Here is a 16217-nt window from a genome sequence, read left to right as displayed (position 1 = left end):
CTTTGGTATGTGGTTGAGTGGTCTTAAAGTTCTGACTTTTTTCCCCACTTTTTTGTAGGATTGCTATGAAGATTATACTGTTGTTTCAAACAAGAATACTGATCACTTGATAGCAGATGGCATAGAGAGTGAAATTAAAGGTATTTTTGTAACTTTATGAAAAACTTGATGTTATAGCATTTACACAACTGTCTTGTGTCTTGGACAGCAATTAATTAGGTGATTTGTTAGGGAATTTTTAGTAATGGTTTTCTAAGTATTCTAAGTGTCCTCAAAGAAAAATGCTGTGGTACTGACCTACTGGATTGGTGGCATCCCCTTAATGAGATGGCTAATGATGTACTGGGCTCATACTTTGTAAGACTGAGCATATTGTCTGCAAACTCTGGTAATTAGTAAAAATAACATAGGATTAAATGGTCAATTTTCCTAATAATGAAAATTTTGATTTGTGTGCTCTGCTGTAACTTGAAAGCTGAGGTTTTAGAGGTTTTTTTGTCCTTGGTTTTGGTGTTAAATCTGTAAATGTCAGGGAAGTGCTTAGTTTGTAAGTTGTTTGGAAGCACTTGCCTTGGAGCTCAGCTTGTGGATGGCAAAGGATCATAAATGAAATTGAGTGCAAATTAATGCACCCTTAAAAAATAATTAAGATAGCTGTGTAGGGTTCAGATGAGAGGCATCATGAAATGGGGAAGACTTGAGGTACTTGCATTGTCTGGCCTGCCTCAGCCCAGGTCCCTGGTACCTGACCTGAGAGGCATGTGGAGACCTAGCATGTGTAGGAGAGCCTACAGTTTCCATCTTTCTAAGGCCTTGCAGCCCAGATGTAGTCTGGGAGCTGCTGCTTGAACTTTACAAACTCAGCTTTACCTTTCATGAGTAAAATTCATTAAGGGTTTGCATTCACTCAGCTCAGCTTTGCTCAGTGCCAGGTAGGGCAAGCTGATTTTCTTATAAGTAGGAGAACTGCTTAAGTCTTAGAGTGAAGCAGCATTTCAGTCTGTTTCACTAAATGCAATAGTGGTCAGCAGCCCTTCTCACTGAACAAAGAGGACTTTGAAGGAAATTGTTTTACATCACGATTGCTTGGAAGGACATGGAAAATTAGGTTTGTTTTGTTGTGGTTTTTTTACCTTAAAACATAAGCAGAAGGAAAAAAAGGACCCAGTGGAGCCATTGTATAGTAATTGCTGCATTTCCAACTTTCAATTAATATTTTATTTCGATTTTAATGTTGCTATAGTTTTCCTTCAGTGTTGTTGATACTAGTCAGCATACTGGAATTGAGAACCAAAACAGTACATATTTAGCCATGTTGTTGTTCTTGAGATTCTCTGAACTTTCTGAAGAATTCCAAGAACAATGCAATGCTCGCAACGTGCTCTTGCCTCTGCCTGCTCAGCATTGATCTGTAGTGCAGAATAGTTGGTGAATAGCTTCGCTTGACAGAGTTCTGAGTAAGGAAAACTTTGAAGTAGGTTAGTAAAAATGACCTTTAAAACCCAAAATGTTTAGGTAACTTTGTACTTAATGGGGTTTTTGTTTCGATCTTTCAACAGATGGCTTGTCAAATAATTTTAAGACTCACCCCCTTCAACTGGATCATCCCAGTGGCAGTTTGGATAGCACTGATTACATGAAGGCTTCTACATCTCTGCAAGACTCAAAGAAGTCAAATTCTGGGACACCGCATGGTGCTTGTTTAACTCTCACAGATCACGATCGAATTAGGCAGTTCATACAGGAATTCACATTTCGGGGACTTTTGCCACACATAGAGAAGACAATTCGTCAGCTCAATGATCAGGTCAGTTTACCCTTAAAAACACTTTGTGCTGCAATAAGGAAAAACGGTTGAAGTACAAATCCAGTTATCTAAAAACCTGTTTTGACAGTGTTACTTGCTTCTGTGTCTAATGGTTCAGTGTTCTTGCTGAAAACTGTAAGTAGATTTAAGGGAAGTAACTGAAGTTATCTTTTTTTTCTCAATTTGTGTTTAAAAAAAACTAAGAACTAATTTGTATCAACAACTCCAGTACAAGGTGGCTTCTTGGTGAAAGCGTTTCTGAGCTGCTTTCAAGGAAATCTGTCCTTGACCCGAAAATCTTAAAATTCTATGCTCTCGGATGATTCTGGCAGGGGGAGCAAAATGGACTTTGTATTTCCACATCAGAATACACAGCTAAAGTTAAGAAATGTATTTCATCAATACATCTGCAAGAAAAAAAAAGTTGCATACTTCAGTTGCTACTCAGCAGGGAAGAAATGCAGGAACACCCTGAATTGTGTAATTCTGTTGATCTCAGCAGTTTCTGCAGCTGAATGTGCTTCTCTCAAACTAGGAGTTTTTGGAGGTGTGATTGTTAATATGACCATGTTAAGTCAAGGACATGTATTAAAGTAACTTGCATCACAATGAAGTCCTCTCTTTTACAAGTGTGTCACTCTTATATGCTCTCAAACAGCTGCAGAGATGGATTGACTTACATAAGTACAGTCAAATCACTGTATTTAGCATTAGGTATTGGACCCAAATGTCAGTCTTTTGTCTGAGTTCTGATTTTGTTTTGATTTAATTGTCTGTTCATAATTAAAATATTCAATTAATTTGATTTAATTGTCTGTTTATATTGATTTAATTGTTTTAAGTGTGAGGGGTTTTCGTACTGCGGATCGTGTCCTGTAAGGATCACTCGCTCCCTGAATTGACTTTTGGGAGTTTGTATGTGCTGAACATGTTTACACTTAGGAAGTTTTGTGAAGAAACATTAAAAAGAAGTTGTTATGTAAAATGTAGCAAACATTTAAAAGAAGTGGTTACATAAAATATAACAAACAGGAATGCAGTGGTAAGTTCCTAGTCCTCGTGAGAAAAGAGAGGTGTTCTGCTTTTTAAAATTATCTTTCCAGAGGGATGTAGTTTGCCTTATAGGATGATAGTGGTAGTTTCCTGTGGAAGTTTCCTTCTAAGTGGAAATTATGTGAAAGAATGAGGTTATGTAACCTTGCTTGCAGGTGTGCCTCATAGCTTTGGCACTTGAAATTGATGGTCATGCTTTATCTAGACGGTGACAGGGAAAGGGTTCTTTCTTGTAGTATGCATTTAGCCTAGATTTTATGTTGGACTAATACCTAAAATGACAGATCCTAATTATTTAGAATTTAGTTTTCAAACAGATGTATCAAATGTTTCAGTACTTAAGATGGAGATGTCTGCAGTTTACAGGAGTAATAGTGAACTTCAGTTGTCTGAAATAGAAGCTTCAGTTTGTATATTTATTTTATCTTTGTGTCAGTGATTAATTCTAAAGAAGAGTGCTCTTAGTTATTTTACTTCTTTTATATTTTTCTGTTTTATGGGACAGAAACAATTTAGAAAGCCTTTGTAAAGCTTGACTTGTTAGATTAGTTTAACTTACATCTCTTGCAATGTAGTGCTCTAATTCAATGTCTCTCTCCAGTTAATATCCAGGAAAGGCTTGAGTCGGTCACTGTTTTCTGCTACTAAAAAATGGTTTAGCGGCAGCAAGGTTCCAGAGAAAAGTATAAATGAGCTCAAGAATACTTCTGGTTTGTTGTAAGTAAACTCAGTCCTTATTTTTACATCTTAACTGGAAATGTACCTTTTTTGGGGGAGGAGAAAATGCATGTGTTTATCTGATGTGTTCTGCAAAGTGAACTAAACCAGCAATGTTGTGAATGACTTTAATGAGAAAAATCATGAAAAGTACTATGCTTAAACATGTACAATAAAGGAGTAGCAGAACTTAAAAAAAGGGGATAGAATAAACTGTTTGCAGAGTCATCTGCCTGCTCTATTTACAGTGAAGCTTTCTAAGTTAAAGTGAATTCTGAAGAGTAATAGTAATAAAAAGAAACCATGGTTTGCCATGAGGGTTTTTTTTTTTTTTTAATTTGTGCAAGCCTTTTCATTTTTCATTACAACCAAACCCCATGTATAGGTGTTTTTGCTTATGGAACTGTGCAATTTACTCCAGTAGAGTATTAAATGAATTGATTTTGCAATGTGTTCAAGGGCTGAGCTGAAGGGACTTTCATACTTTCTGCACCGTATCTTACTCTACATTAAAACCAGGTTTTAAGTGTTACCAAAATACTAATTCTGTATGTTTTTTGTGATTTCCCTCTGTGAATTATAATGTATAATCACAAAAATCACTCTCCAGCTGTCTTTACCACAGAAAGCTAAATAATTTTTGGTCATTATGTACTGAAAGTTAATGCCCTTGATGTGCACATACAGTTTCAAATGTCTGTGTTGCGTGTCTTTGGATTCATAATCAAAATGCTGCTGATTCCAGCTTTCTGTGTAAGCGCAGTTTACTTCCTATAAAGTTTGACATACAAGTGTTTGTGAAAATGTATTTGATTATTACTGAAGTGAATCATATATATGTATATTGGATTAACCAAAAATTAGATTGATGCTTAGAGGATAGGAACTTGCTCAGTGTTTTGGCATAAAGCATAATTTTTTAGTGGACTTATTTCAAGAGAAATGTGGAGAAATAGCAACTTACAGCCAAGTGAGCAGTCAAAGTCTTACTTTTTTCCTTCTCATACAGCTCTGCTTAGCTCTTGTGGATAAGCAGTTTCAGTGATAGTTATATACTCTATTCAGTGTTTCTTGGCTCAGAGGAATGCTTGCTTTGAATGTTACTGTAACAGTGAATCTCGTTAATCAGAAAGTCGGATGTGAAACCAAGTTACAAGTGGCAAAAAGGAAGCAGCTTCACTTCTCTTAGCTGTTTATGGGCAAGGCTGAAGCAATGTAGGTTTTATTACTACTTGATGAATAGATACTACGATGAGAGAGGATGACTCTGAGTTTAAATATTTGTATTTATAGGTATCCACCAGAAGCGCCAGAGCTTCAAATCCGGAAAATGGCAGACTTGTGCTTTTTGGTGCAACACTATGAACTTGCATATAGCTGTTACCATACAGCAAAGAAAGACTTCTTAAATGATCAGGCAATGCTTTATGCAGCTGGAGCACTGGTTGGTACTTCACATAACATGAACATTCTGTGAACTTTTTCTAATAATCTTTAATATTTTTCTGAAGGTAACAGAATGCAATTTCTCCCTTCCACCTCCAAATTTATAAGGGTTTCCCCAAATTTGCTGCTTATCTTTAGGAAACCCTGAATTGTTGTAAAATCTGGTTTCTGGTTTTGTATGTAGGGAATAAGTGTGAATAAAAACTGGAGAGTTAATTCTTAAAATGTGGAAAGGAGAAAACTTAGAATGCAACCTTGAGAAAAATGGATCTTAAAACTGATACCTCAAAAGCCAGATGTAAAATAGCTTTATAGTAACTCTTTTAGACTTTGGCAAAATTTTTATTTGCCAGAAAGTCAAGACTCTTGTCACTGTAAATCTGGTATTGTACCTGTTTTGGAGGGACCTAAGACTTGAGTGCTATACTTTGAGTATAGTACTGAATTTCAGTGTAAGCACATACTCATTATTTCCTCCTAAGAATGAAGGTATTTATGACTAAAGTCATTTTCAACAAGATAAGTGGGAGTTCTGGGGGAAAATGAGTAATTTTATCAATTTTTAGAAGCTATGTTTTGTAGGCTTTAGTCTGGTTAACTTGCTAAAATTTGGAACTCTGTTTCATAGAGCTGTGGAAACATTCTTGTACACCTTTGCGTCTTAAAATTTCTACATTAATGTGTGTTTTTACAGTTCTGATAGTTACTCTGCATTTGGATAATCTGAATAATCAGAAAAATATTAGGAACTCTTAATTTCCAAATGAATTGCTTGAAGCAGTCTTAATTATGAATTCATTGCAATCTACTAGTCTCGGACTTTACTTTCTGCAGAAAAACTTTGATATCATATTTTAAACCTATGAGAAAAGTAAAATTTCAGACTGCATGTTTACTGGAGTTTCCTGGGAAGCTGATAATGTAATTTTGTTTATGCATAACTCAAAAAACAGTCCTTGTCTTAAAATACATCATAGTGCTACTTTATCAGGAAGATTGTTCCTGCAATAGGAAATTCTTTTGGATTTGTGAAACAGTACTGAATCAATGCTTCTGTGCAATGTTGGGGGTACAGTCAGCTGCAAACACTTCTGTGTGTAACACTTGCTGCTGTCTTAGCTGTCCGGCTAATTACAAGCAGAACCATAAATAGGCTGTTAAGCATTTTGTCAGTTACAACGTGTTGGATACTTTTATATGCCAGTAACTGATTAGATGATCTTGATCTAGTAGTTGTTAAAATGTGTTCCTCAGCATTCTGAATTTTACTGTTTGTTGAAGAAACTACAGTGACAGCACAGAATTTCTCTTGTAGGAAATGGCAGCAGTATCAGCTTTTCTTCAGCCTGGAGCTCCTAGACCATATCCTGCTCATTATATGGAGACAGCAATTCAGACCTATCGAGATATCTGCAAGTATGTTGTGTACTTTTTGTATTGATCCAATGCAAGTTGAAAGATCTGGTGTTTTAACTTTCTTGCCGTGCACAGTAGTAGTGCCAGATGATCACAGTGATGGTGACTTTTTAAAGAGTAAGATAAATGGACATACCTAGGGTAGCATGAAAGAAGATCTGGACTGTTCTTAACAGAGTGCTTATTGAACTTGTGTATTGAGTTCACATGGTAGATTTTTTTTTTTGGTAGTGGGGTGACTGCAGGGATGCTTTTTGTGAGAAGACAGCAGGAGCTGCCTGTGCAGGGTCAGTTTTCACTCAGCTCCAAAATGGACCTGCTGCTGCTCAAGATGGCAGTGCTGGTGCTGGTGTTGCCTCTGTGATAACGATAACACATTTAAGAAAGGGTAAAAATAGCCGTGCAGCAGCTATGAGAAAGGAGTGAGAAAATAAGAGAAACAGCCCTGTGGACACCAAGGTCAGAGGAGAAGGCTGTGCTTCCCTGCAGCCTGTGGTGAAGACCATGCTGAAGCAGATTTTCCCCTTGCAGCCCACAGAGGGGCATGGGGAAGCAGGGATCTACTGTGCAGCCTGTCCCACTGCCAGAGCAGGTGGATGTGCCCTGATGATGGCTGCACATAGCCTTTGCCACAGCAGGTTCCTGGCAGGAACTTTGACTTATAGGGAAACCACCCTGGAACAGTCATTTCCTGAAAGGATACAGCCTGGAACAATTCTTGAAGAACTCTGTCTGTAGGAGGAACTCCACACTGGAACAGGGGAGGAAGAATCAACTTTTCCCAGTTCCCCTCCCTGCTTGCAGAGAGAAGGAGGTAGAAGAGTTGGGAGTGAAGATGAGCCTCGAAAGTAGGATTTGTCAGGAGAAGGTGTTAGATTTCTGTTTTTATTTATTACTATGCTATTCAGTTATTAATTGCCAATAAATTAATTTAATATTCCTCAAAACAAATCTGTTTTGCCCGTGACTAGCTGGTGAGTGATCTCCCTGTCCCTGTCTCGACACATGAGGTTTTTAGTTTGAACTTCTTCTGTGTTGCTGAGCACGGGGGTGTGATAGAGCAGCTTGGTGGGCCCCTGGTACCCAGGTACAGCTTGCCAGTACAACCTGCTTCTGGCCGTTGGACTTCTTGTTTATCAGATCATTTTAGTTGGTATTTTTATAAATGCAATGCTCTTCTCAAAAATGCTCTCCAGCTTTGACTTCCATAGAGCTCCTATTGTAGTAGGATTGGACCCTTAATGTGTCAATCTTTATGTGGTTGTTTTGTGGGAAGTGAACTTCCACATATTTTGCTTTAAGAAAGATAAGCATCAGAACCTCAGTCTGATGCCATATGGAGAAAATTTGTGAGATTTGAGGTGAAAAGTTTTCTGGGGTTTATTTTGATAAATATTTATTAATACATGTATGTTTTTACTTTAGGAACATGGTTCTGGCTGAACGCTGTGTACTGCTTAGTGCTGAAATCTTAAAAAGTCAAAGCAAATATTCAGAGGCAGCTGCTCTTCTGATTCGTTTGACCAGTGAGGTAAAACTTAGTAACTTTTTTCCATTTTTGCCCTCTTCGTATTTGTTTTCTTATCTAAGAACTTCTAGCTTGTTTTCTGATTCTTGTCCTACAATGTTTTCTAGCCAACTGTAGCAAATGAGCAGGTATAGAGCATGAAGTAAAGAAAACTGTTTATGCTGTAGGTGGAGGAACTAGTACAGTTACTCTTTTTCTAGTCAAATAACTTGTTTCACTTCCTTAACCGTGCAAAATATGTTATCTTTGGCTTTGGAACTAATTTTCTTTGACATCTGCTTAGCTCTTGGATGGTGTAGCTTAAGAACTCACATGTTAAAAGTATCAGCATGGCTTGCCAGACCCATAATGGATGCTATCCCATATATAATCAGAAGTTCTCTGTAGTTTAAGCAACTAAAGCATTACTGTAGCTCAGCTGGTATGAATCATTAGAACCTTACTGCATGACTGAAACCCTACACTTCTGTGATATTAATTGGTGGAAATTAAGCATGGAATCAGCTTCTAACCCAGAAATTGTCTTACTTGAAAAGGAGTGAAGAAAAATGTAATATCAGTAATTTGTAGCTTGGAGGAAAGTTTAACTGCCAGTTCTGACTTTGTGGCCAGCTGCACCAAATGTGATGTTTCTGAGACTTTCATGGGACAGATGAAGTATGGAATAAACTTGTTTGTTCTGTGATTTTTCTCTTTCAAGTTTCTCTGTAGCTTTATTCTTGCTCTTTCAACTTAAGCTTGCTACCAATGTTTGAGGGGAGTATAAGATATTTTAGCAAGGAATTTATTACTGTTAGCTCTGCAGAATCATTCTACAACTTAAAATTACATGTAGTATGCCTGTGGTGCATTTTGGTAGTTGCAAGAAAAATCTTCATAGGATAATGTGTTGTTGTCTCAGAGTATATTTGTTGTCAAGATATGTGCTTGAACATCACTGATAGCTTGGTGTTCAGCTGTAGTAAAATCAAGCAGATTCTGTTCTGATTGGTTAAAGTAATATAGCTGTATCTTGACAGGAGAAGAGGGTAATAGTAAGAAATTGTACATTATTAAGAAACCAATAGGTTCAAAAGGTTCATGTGGTAAAAATTGACCAAGTATCATTGCTCCCTCTATTTTTGTGTCATCCTGGTAGAGGTCTTATATTTTGTTTCTAGCTTTAATATCTGCAGGGGAGGGAGGGAAAAAGGTAGCAGGGTGCTTCAGAGGTAATGGTAAGTGTTTGCAACTGTAGCCTGAGTAACTGAAAAAGCAGAAAATATTTCTTCTGTCACTCAAGAGGTTCATATATTCACAAGAAAAAATAAGAATATGATGATATTGAACACTATACCTATAACAAAGTCAAAAATACTTTTAGTCTTATTTTTATATGCTCACGTATGTATATAAGGTTTGCATATAGAAGAATCTTCAACTTCACAGTATTCTTATGACTTACTGTCCCTCTTAGCGTTAAACCAAGGCCCTTGTTACCTTTAAGTTTTTATTCAACTCTGAGGCTAATTCTTCTCTTTTCCTTTTAAATAGGATTCAGATCTTCGCAGTGCACTCCTGTTGGAGCAGGCAGCCCATTGTTTTATAAACATGAAAAGTCCCATGGTTAGAAAGTTTGCGTTTCACATGATATTGGCTGGCCACAGGTTTAGTAAAGCTGGCCAGGTAAGTATTATCTCTCCACATGGAAAATATGCCTGGTATTTGATACTTTAAAAACATGTTAAATGTGTCATTAGTCTTGAAAAAGATGCTTGGCTTCTGACACTTCTGTGTAAATCAGCAGTATGCTGCTCTGTAATCTTCTGAAGATGACTTCTGCATTAATCACCATAGCCATTTACTTCTGGTTTTGAAGTAATGCTTCAGATTACTGATGTGAAAATTAAGTGATGTGTGTTTTCATGTCTGAGTCTCATTTTATACACAGTAACATGCAAGGCTTTTTGGGGCAAAGGTGTATTTTTACTCTTGAGATAAGAGTGAATTGCAGGAGTTAGGTATTTGTTAAACTCAATTTATTAGAATAATAGCAAAATTTAGATATTTGTTTTTCCTGGTGCCTTAAATATGTGTTCTTTATCAGAGGTGCAGGTGTGTGAGCAATTAGTACATGACAAACCAAAGCATCTCTATGACTGTTAGACTTAAGTGGAAGTTAAACCAATACAAATCAGATCGTTTTTACTCCCATTCACTTTCCTTGGTGGGCAGCTCTAACTGTGGTAGATAAACTTTGTTGGACAGAATTTTTGTGCCTTGTTTCTGCCTCATGTGGGATGCACTGTGAAGATAGCTTTTGCTTGATTCCTGCTGAGGTGGTTGTTGCAAAACAATAATGCAGGAAAACGAAGTCATCAAAATTCTGGAACAAAGCCCTGGGGGTGGGGGATTTTTCTCCCACCCTGCCCATCTTCAGTTTCATTGTCCTGGTAGGGACTAAAAGAAAGTATTGTTGCATTCTTGGCTTCTGTGATGTGAAAAATAGGAGTACTTCTCCCCCTCCTTGGTTTTCTTCATGCAATAGTCTCCCTCTTTCTTGTTATGACAGGGTAGTACTACAGGAAGCTATTGATGAGTTTTTCATTTATTTGTTCTTTTGTATCTTGTTCCTTTGCCTGGAAAAGTGAATGCGTTTTGTAAAGTTTTGACTTTGAGTAACAGCTCTCTTTGTTGTTTGTGTCTAATATTTGTAAGGATTCTGGTTTCCAAGAAATACTTTTTCAGTGTTAAAGGAAATGTAGCTTACTTTTTTTTTCAGTTCCTTAGAGGTACCAAAATACAAAGTGCTACTGAAGAGAAATCAGGCAGGCTTTTTAGCTGCAGACCATACCCCATATTTTAAAGTGTCATTAGTATGTGCTGATGTTATGGATTTACTGCTTGTACTCTGCTGTCATCACCACACCAACATGAACATACATTAGATTTTTTCCCCCATTACTGTAAGTAAGGGAATGCTGTTGCCATTTTTTAGAAGCTGAGACTTAGCTGTACAGTGAATGTCTATCCAGCTGTTCAGTACCTGGGAGTTGAGATTGAATGCCTGGGTCCTGATGTATGTACAGGAAAGGAACTGTGGAGCTGATTGGAAGCAGAACATCTGTCTCCCAGTGGCTGATAGGATTGGTGATTTTTCTTGTATGTACTGTAGGGCTGTGTTTTGTTGGTTTTCTTGGCATGTATTTTGTCCCATGTATATCTACTGGGCAACAGTTGGCTGAAAGTATAACACTAGAAGTTCAGTTTGGGTGGAAGGAAATGTGTTAAATCCAGTTTATGGCCTGAGGCTTGGCAGTAGAGCTCTGTAGACTTTAGCAATCTGTCCTAAAGGAACTTCAAACACTGTTTTAAAAGTAGTCTTTTCTTGTTATTTGCTTTTTTAACTTACTGCCTGTTACTCTAGTCTTTGAAAATGTGAGCCTAATCTGGAGGCCAGCCTCTGTACTGCAGGAACAAACATTCTGTGCTTAGATTAGTGTTGACAAGATGTTATGAGGCACAGTTCCGAAACATTACACTTTGCATTGTGGCCGGGATGTAGTAAAAACTACTTTTGACTTACTGTTCAGTCTTCGTAATGTTATAATTACAATCAGTGGATAATGGGATTATTTGAAAAAATTAACTTTTTTCTTGCAGAAGAAACATGCCTTACGTTGCTACTGTCAAGCCATGCAGGTTTACAAAGGGAAAGGCTGGTCTCTTGCAGAAGACCACATTAACTTCACCATTGGTCGTCAGTCCTTTACACTTCGTCAGCTGGACAATGCTGTGTCTGCCTTCAGGCATATTTTGATCAATGATAGTAAACAACCTCCAGCTCAGCAAGGAGCTTTTTTAAGAGAATATCTTTATGTCTATAAGGTAAATGACTTCCTTGTCTCTGTTTCTTGAGTAATAAGCAATTTTATTACCACTAATTTTGCATTAAATCATTACGTGATTTTGTTTTATCTGCTTTGTTCCATGGTTGGTTTTTTTTTTGATCTAGTTAATGTGTTCAATTCTTTACTTCAGACTTCAAAAAACCCACATGCGCTGCATCTCATATGTGTAGTACTTTCAGAGATGGGCGTTAGTATGGGTTATTATTACAGTAATGTATGTGTTTTTATTACAATAAAGTGAACTCATCTTTTGAGGGTCATGGCTGAATTGTAGTTGTGATAAGTTTTGTACATTTTTTAGAGCAAATGGATCTATTTTGTTTTGATCCATTTATAATAATTTTGGGGGCTTTTGATAACACATGCCAGGTGGCTCTGTCAACATCCATGTAGTGAATTTCATTCTTTAATAAGGATAAAATTTGATGGATCAAGTTACTGAGTTGTGTTTAAGTTCATGGGTGATTCTGGACTGCAGTATACCATATACATTATGGCGTGTTTAGTGCTGATACTGCCACACAATATGCAGCCATATAGATACTGTCTTTTAAAGCTCATGAACAGAATTTCGGTGGTGTTTGCTAGGTTATGGTAGACTTTATTCAAAGGCTGGTGCTTGAGTCCACAGCTTGGTTTGGTGAGAGTCCTGTTTAATGGTAGTGGGGTAATGAATGTAGTTTATCAAATTCTGAATTAGAGACTCAGGCTTTGTATCAAATAAAGTTTAAAACAGCCATGCAGCCACAGCAGTGACTAGATTTCAGGTTTAAGATAATTATTCTCCCTTTCATATAAAGATTTCACAAACTTTAAACTCCTATTGAAGAAAAAAAATCTACATCAGATGGAATAAATAATTTTCAATTAACTGTTTAGACAATCTTAAAAGTGCTCTGTGTTTAAGCACTAAGTGTTCTTAACTTGGCTTCCTTATCATTCAACCATTGGTGATGTACATGACGCTTTTTTTTTTTTGCTCCTTTGCTGCAGAATGCAACCCAGCTGTCACCTGATGGTCCCTTACCACAGCTTCCTTTACCATATATTAACAGCTCAGCAACTCGTGTTTTCTTTGGGCATGATCGACGACCAGCAGAAGGTTAGAAAATTTTGTGTAAACAATTTCAAATCCCTGTTTTAAGGAACCCAAATACATTTAAGAGTTGTTGCCATTTAAATGAAGTCTGTCATTATGTAAAACTTAAGTGACCAAGTAACATAATATTGCAGAAGAAAAGCTTGAGCTTACTGTCAACTTTCTGGATGTTTTCAGACTTCCTGTGTAAATACTAAATCTGTGTATGTGGTTGTGCTGGCTATCACTGGTTTTCATATCTGGAAAGCTTCAGTGCAAGTCTGTAATGAACTTCATGAAAGGGATTATTATTAGTAATAATTTGCTATAGCAAATACTTGATGCTAGTGGCAATGCTAGGAATTAGCTTTACAATTAACTTCCTCTTGGATGAAATATTTGAAAGACTCTGATTCCTGAATGTTAAGAAAACTGAGTGGAAATTCTTACATAAACCAGAACTGTAGTGTGGGGTTGTAGTCTGTTACAATGTAAAAATGATCTGTAGCCCGAGTATACAGTGTAGCATGCTAAAATCTGAGTATGCCATGGTATCCAAATTGAGCTATATTCAAATTATCCTCAGTGTTGTCTTCCATGTGTATTTCAAAATGTCTTGCAATTCACTTTTTAAAATCAATCATAGCATAAGAATGATCATGACCTAGAACTTAAACCATTTTAAGAATAGTTTCCAAATTGCCAATGCAGCCCTCTGATGCAGCTGTCACATGTTGTCTTGCCTTGTAAGACTGCCTTTCTCTCACCAGGTGAAAAGCAGGCAGCTACACATGTAAGTCTGGATCAGGAGTATGACTCGGAGTCATCACAGCAGTGGAAGGAACTCGAGGAGCAGGTTGTGTCTGTGATAAATAAAGGAACAATACCTCCAAACTTTCAACCAACGCAGTTCTGTTTAAATCGCCACTCAGATAACTCCAAATTTCCGCTTGCTGTGATAGAAGGTAAAATTAAGATTTTTACACTTGGGAAATAAACTGAGTTAGATAAATTTGTATAATATTTCCTCTCTTATAGATTTGAACTAACATTCTTGTGCAAGTTGTTTGTAAGTGAATACTCTGAGATAGATGAGCTTTCATATTGTGATGCTTAAAGCCTGTTATTATTTTCTTGCACTTTTTTTGATAGAACCAATAACTGTAGAAGTGTCCTTCCGAAACCCTCTGAAAGTTCCACTTCTTTTGACTGACCTTTCATTGCTGTGGAAGTTTCAACCTAAAGACTTCAGTGCAAAGCAGGATGGAGAAACAAAAGAGCGGGTAAGGAAAACTTCATCCTTTTCCAACTCAAACAGCTACAGGTATGGAGTATATGTTAAGTATTCAAAATTCTGTAGTCTGAAAAGACTTAAGCGTAAACATTAAACATGAAGGTTGAAGTGTAAACTGAGAAAAAAGGCAAGAAAAAAGTAGCTATTGAAACTCTTCTTACATTAGTTAGATTTTCCTAAATTTGTAGGGCACAAAGGAACCAAGTCAACAGACATAATGCAATGTGTATTGTAAAGTTGAATGCAAAACAAAATACTTCCAAGATTACATTGTATGTGTCCTACATCTATTTTGAGTCACAGTAGCCTTGACCAGCAAATATGACAAATAAGAATGTCAGTAGGTAGATTACCAAATACCTTTTTCTTGTTTGAGCTACTCTAAATAGCGAAATGTGTGTTCTGAAAAACTGTGCTTTTATAACATAGGAACATCTTGTATCTTGGTTAAAAGAAAAATGAAAATTTATTGTATTAAATGTTTTGAATACTTCAGATGAGTATTGTACTGTTTAATGCTTCAGCTAATGCTGTCATAACCTCTGATGGCTTGTTCCCATGTCCATGTTTTAAAGGTTTTAGTGTATTCTAATACTGAATATTACAGTAAATTCCTAAATAATTTGTTTTCCTGTCCAAAAGCATTTGGAACATAGTGATCTCTAAAGGTGCTGTAATTATTTGCCAGAGTTGTAAATGTGGGTTCATGTAACTCTCAGGGCTTCCCACACACTTTACCTTCTGCTCTGATCTCAACTGCTTCTTTAATGGTGTGGTAAATACTTCTGTGAATGTCAGTGAAATTGACTGGGAATGGTTCCAATTTATAGTGCTAAATCTTAAATTTCTCTTAAATAAATGTTTACTGAGCTCTCAAGCTGCTTTTTTAATTCAGAAATTCTGAGAAGCTGGGCATGTAGCACTTGCTTGTCCTAACCATCTGCAGTTTGAAATTTGTATGCTTTTGCCCTTTGAACACTCCAGTAAAGGTATTGGAAATATTATTTATGGCACTTTTTCTGCTTAGGAGTAGTAGTATCTAAAGAGCTGTTTCTTCTTTTCAGGGTATGTGTGATGAAGATATGGTAGGAACTGAAGCAATAGCAGAATTTTTAATTAATAGTGAGGAGACAAAAGTGGTGAGTACTACACTTCGTTTTAAAAACAGGCTTTTCAGTGTTGAACTTCAGTGTGCATTTCAGACTTGTTATGATCTGAACTTAATGCTAAACTTAGAGAAGGCATGATGAATCAGAAGTTCTAGTACCTCATATATCTTATCACTGTGTATAAATGTGACAGGACCAGAGGCAATGGACACAAGAGGCTCCACCTGAACATCAGGAAACATTTATTTATAACTTTATTTGTAACACTTTCTTATTTTGTAACTGTGGTGGTGTTTGAGCACTTGGCGCAGGCTGCCCAGAGAGACTCTGGAGTTTCAGTCTTTGGAGATATTAAGAGCCATTTGGATGTGGTCCTGGGCAGCTGGCTCTAGATGGCCCTGCTTGAGCAGGCAAGATGGACAAGATGACCTCCAGAGATCCATTCCAACTTCAGCCATTCTGTGATTCTGCCCCTGTTAATCATAGTAAAAGTTAACTTTTAGGATTCTTTCCTAATGAGTGTTTCTCAGCTGTGAACTGATTTATTAAATTCTGCATCTGTGAAATTTTGAATCTAGTAAGTGATCTGTATTTACTGTGCGGTTATATCTGACACACCTATAAAAGTAAGTGTAGCTATGAGTGTTTAGCAATTGGACATTTAAATGTAATAATACTTCTTCCTAGTAGCAACAACAACAAAAATTTAACATATCTCCACAGGCAAGACTAAAGCTCTTTCCCCATCAAACAGGGGAGCTACATATTCTGGGCGTCGTTTATAATCTTGGCACTGTTCAAGGTGCTGTGTCATTAGATGGGATAGATCCTTCTATTGGATTACAGACAGGTAAGTGTATTATTACCTTAAATTGTGTG

The 16217-nt window shown here is 36.9% G+C and overlaps 1 protein-coding gene across 4 annotated transcripts in view; it reads left to right on the top strand.

Annotated features, from left to right (window-relative positions):
• The window catches only part of TRAPPC8 (trafficking protein particle complex subunit 8), a 53317-nt gene that overhangs the window by 14886 nt on the left and 22214 nt on the right, over positions 1 to 16217 (top strand). For all 4 annotated transcript variants that reach the window (XM_085052749.1, XM_085052747.1, XM_085052746.1 and 1 more), the window contains 13 exons: positions 59 to 140; positions 1560 to 1807; positions 3462 to 3577; positions 4871 to 5021; positions 6339 to 6439; positions 7865 to 7970; positions 9501 to 9632; positions 11610 to 11834; positions 12851 to 12959; positions 13706 to 13900; positions 14088 to 14218; positions 15294 to 15368; positions 16062 to 16188. In XM_085052749.1, the coding sequence (XP_084908875.1) occupies positions 59 to 140; positions 1560 to 1807; positions 3462 to 3577; positions 4871 to 5021; positions 6339 to 6439; positions 7865 to 7970; positions 9501 to 9632; positions 11610 to 11834; positions 12851 to 12959; positions 13706 to 13900; positions 14088 to 14218; positions 15294 to 15368; positions 16062 to 16188 (1798 nt within the window). The remainder of the gene's footprint in view (positions 1 to 58; positions 141 to 1559; positions 1808 to 3461; positions 3578 to 4870; positions 5022 to 6338; positions 6440 to 7864; positions 7971 to 9500; positions 9633 to 11609; positions 11835 to 12850; positions 12960 to 13705; positions 13901 to 14087; positions 14219 to 15293; positions 15369 to 16061; positions 16189 to 16217) is intronic.

Source organism: Lichenostomus cassidix, chromosome 2, assembly GCF_008360975.1.
Source record: "Lichenostomus cassidix isolate B80296 chromosome 2, HeHo_3.0, whole genome shotgun sequence".
Lineage (NCBI taxonomy): Eukaryota > Metazoa > Chordata > Aves > Passeriformes > Meliphagidae > Lichenostomus > Lichenostomus cassidix.
Note: the sequence above shows the minus strand (reverse complement) of the source record. Positions and strands in the feature narration are given on the sequence as shown.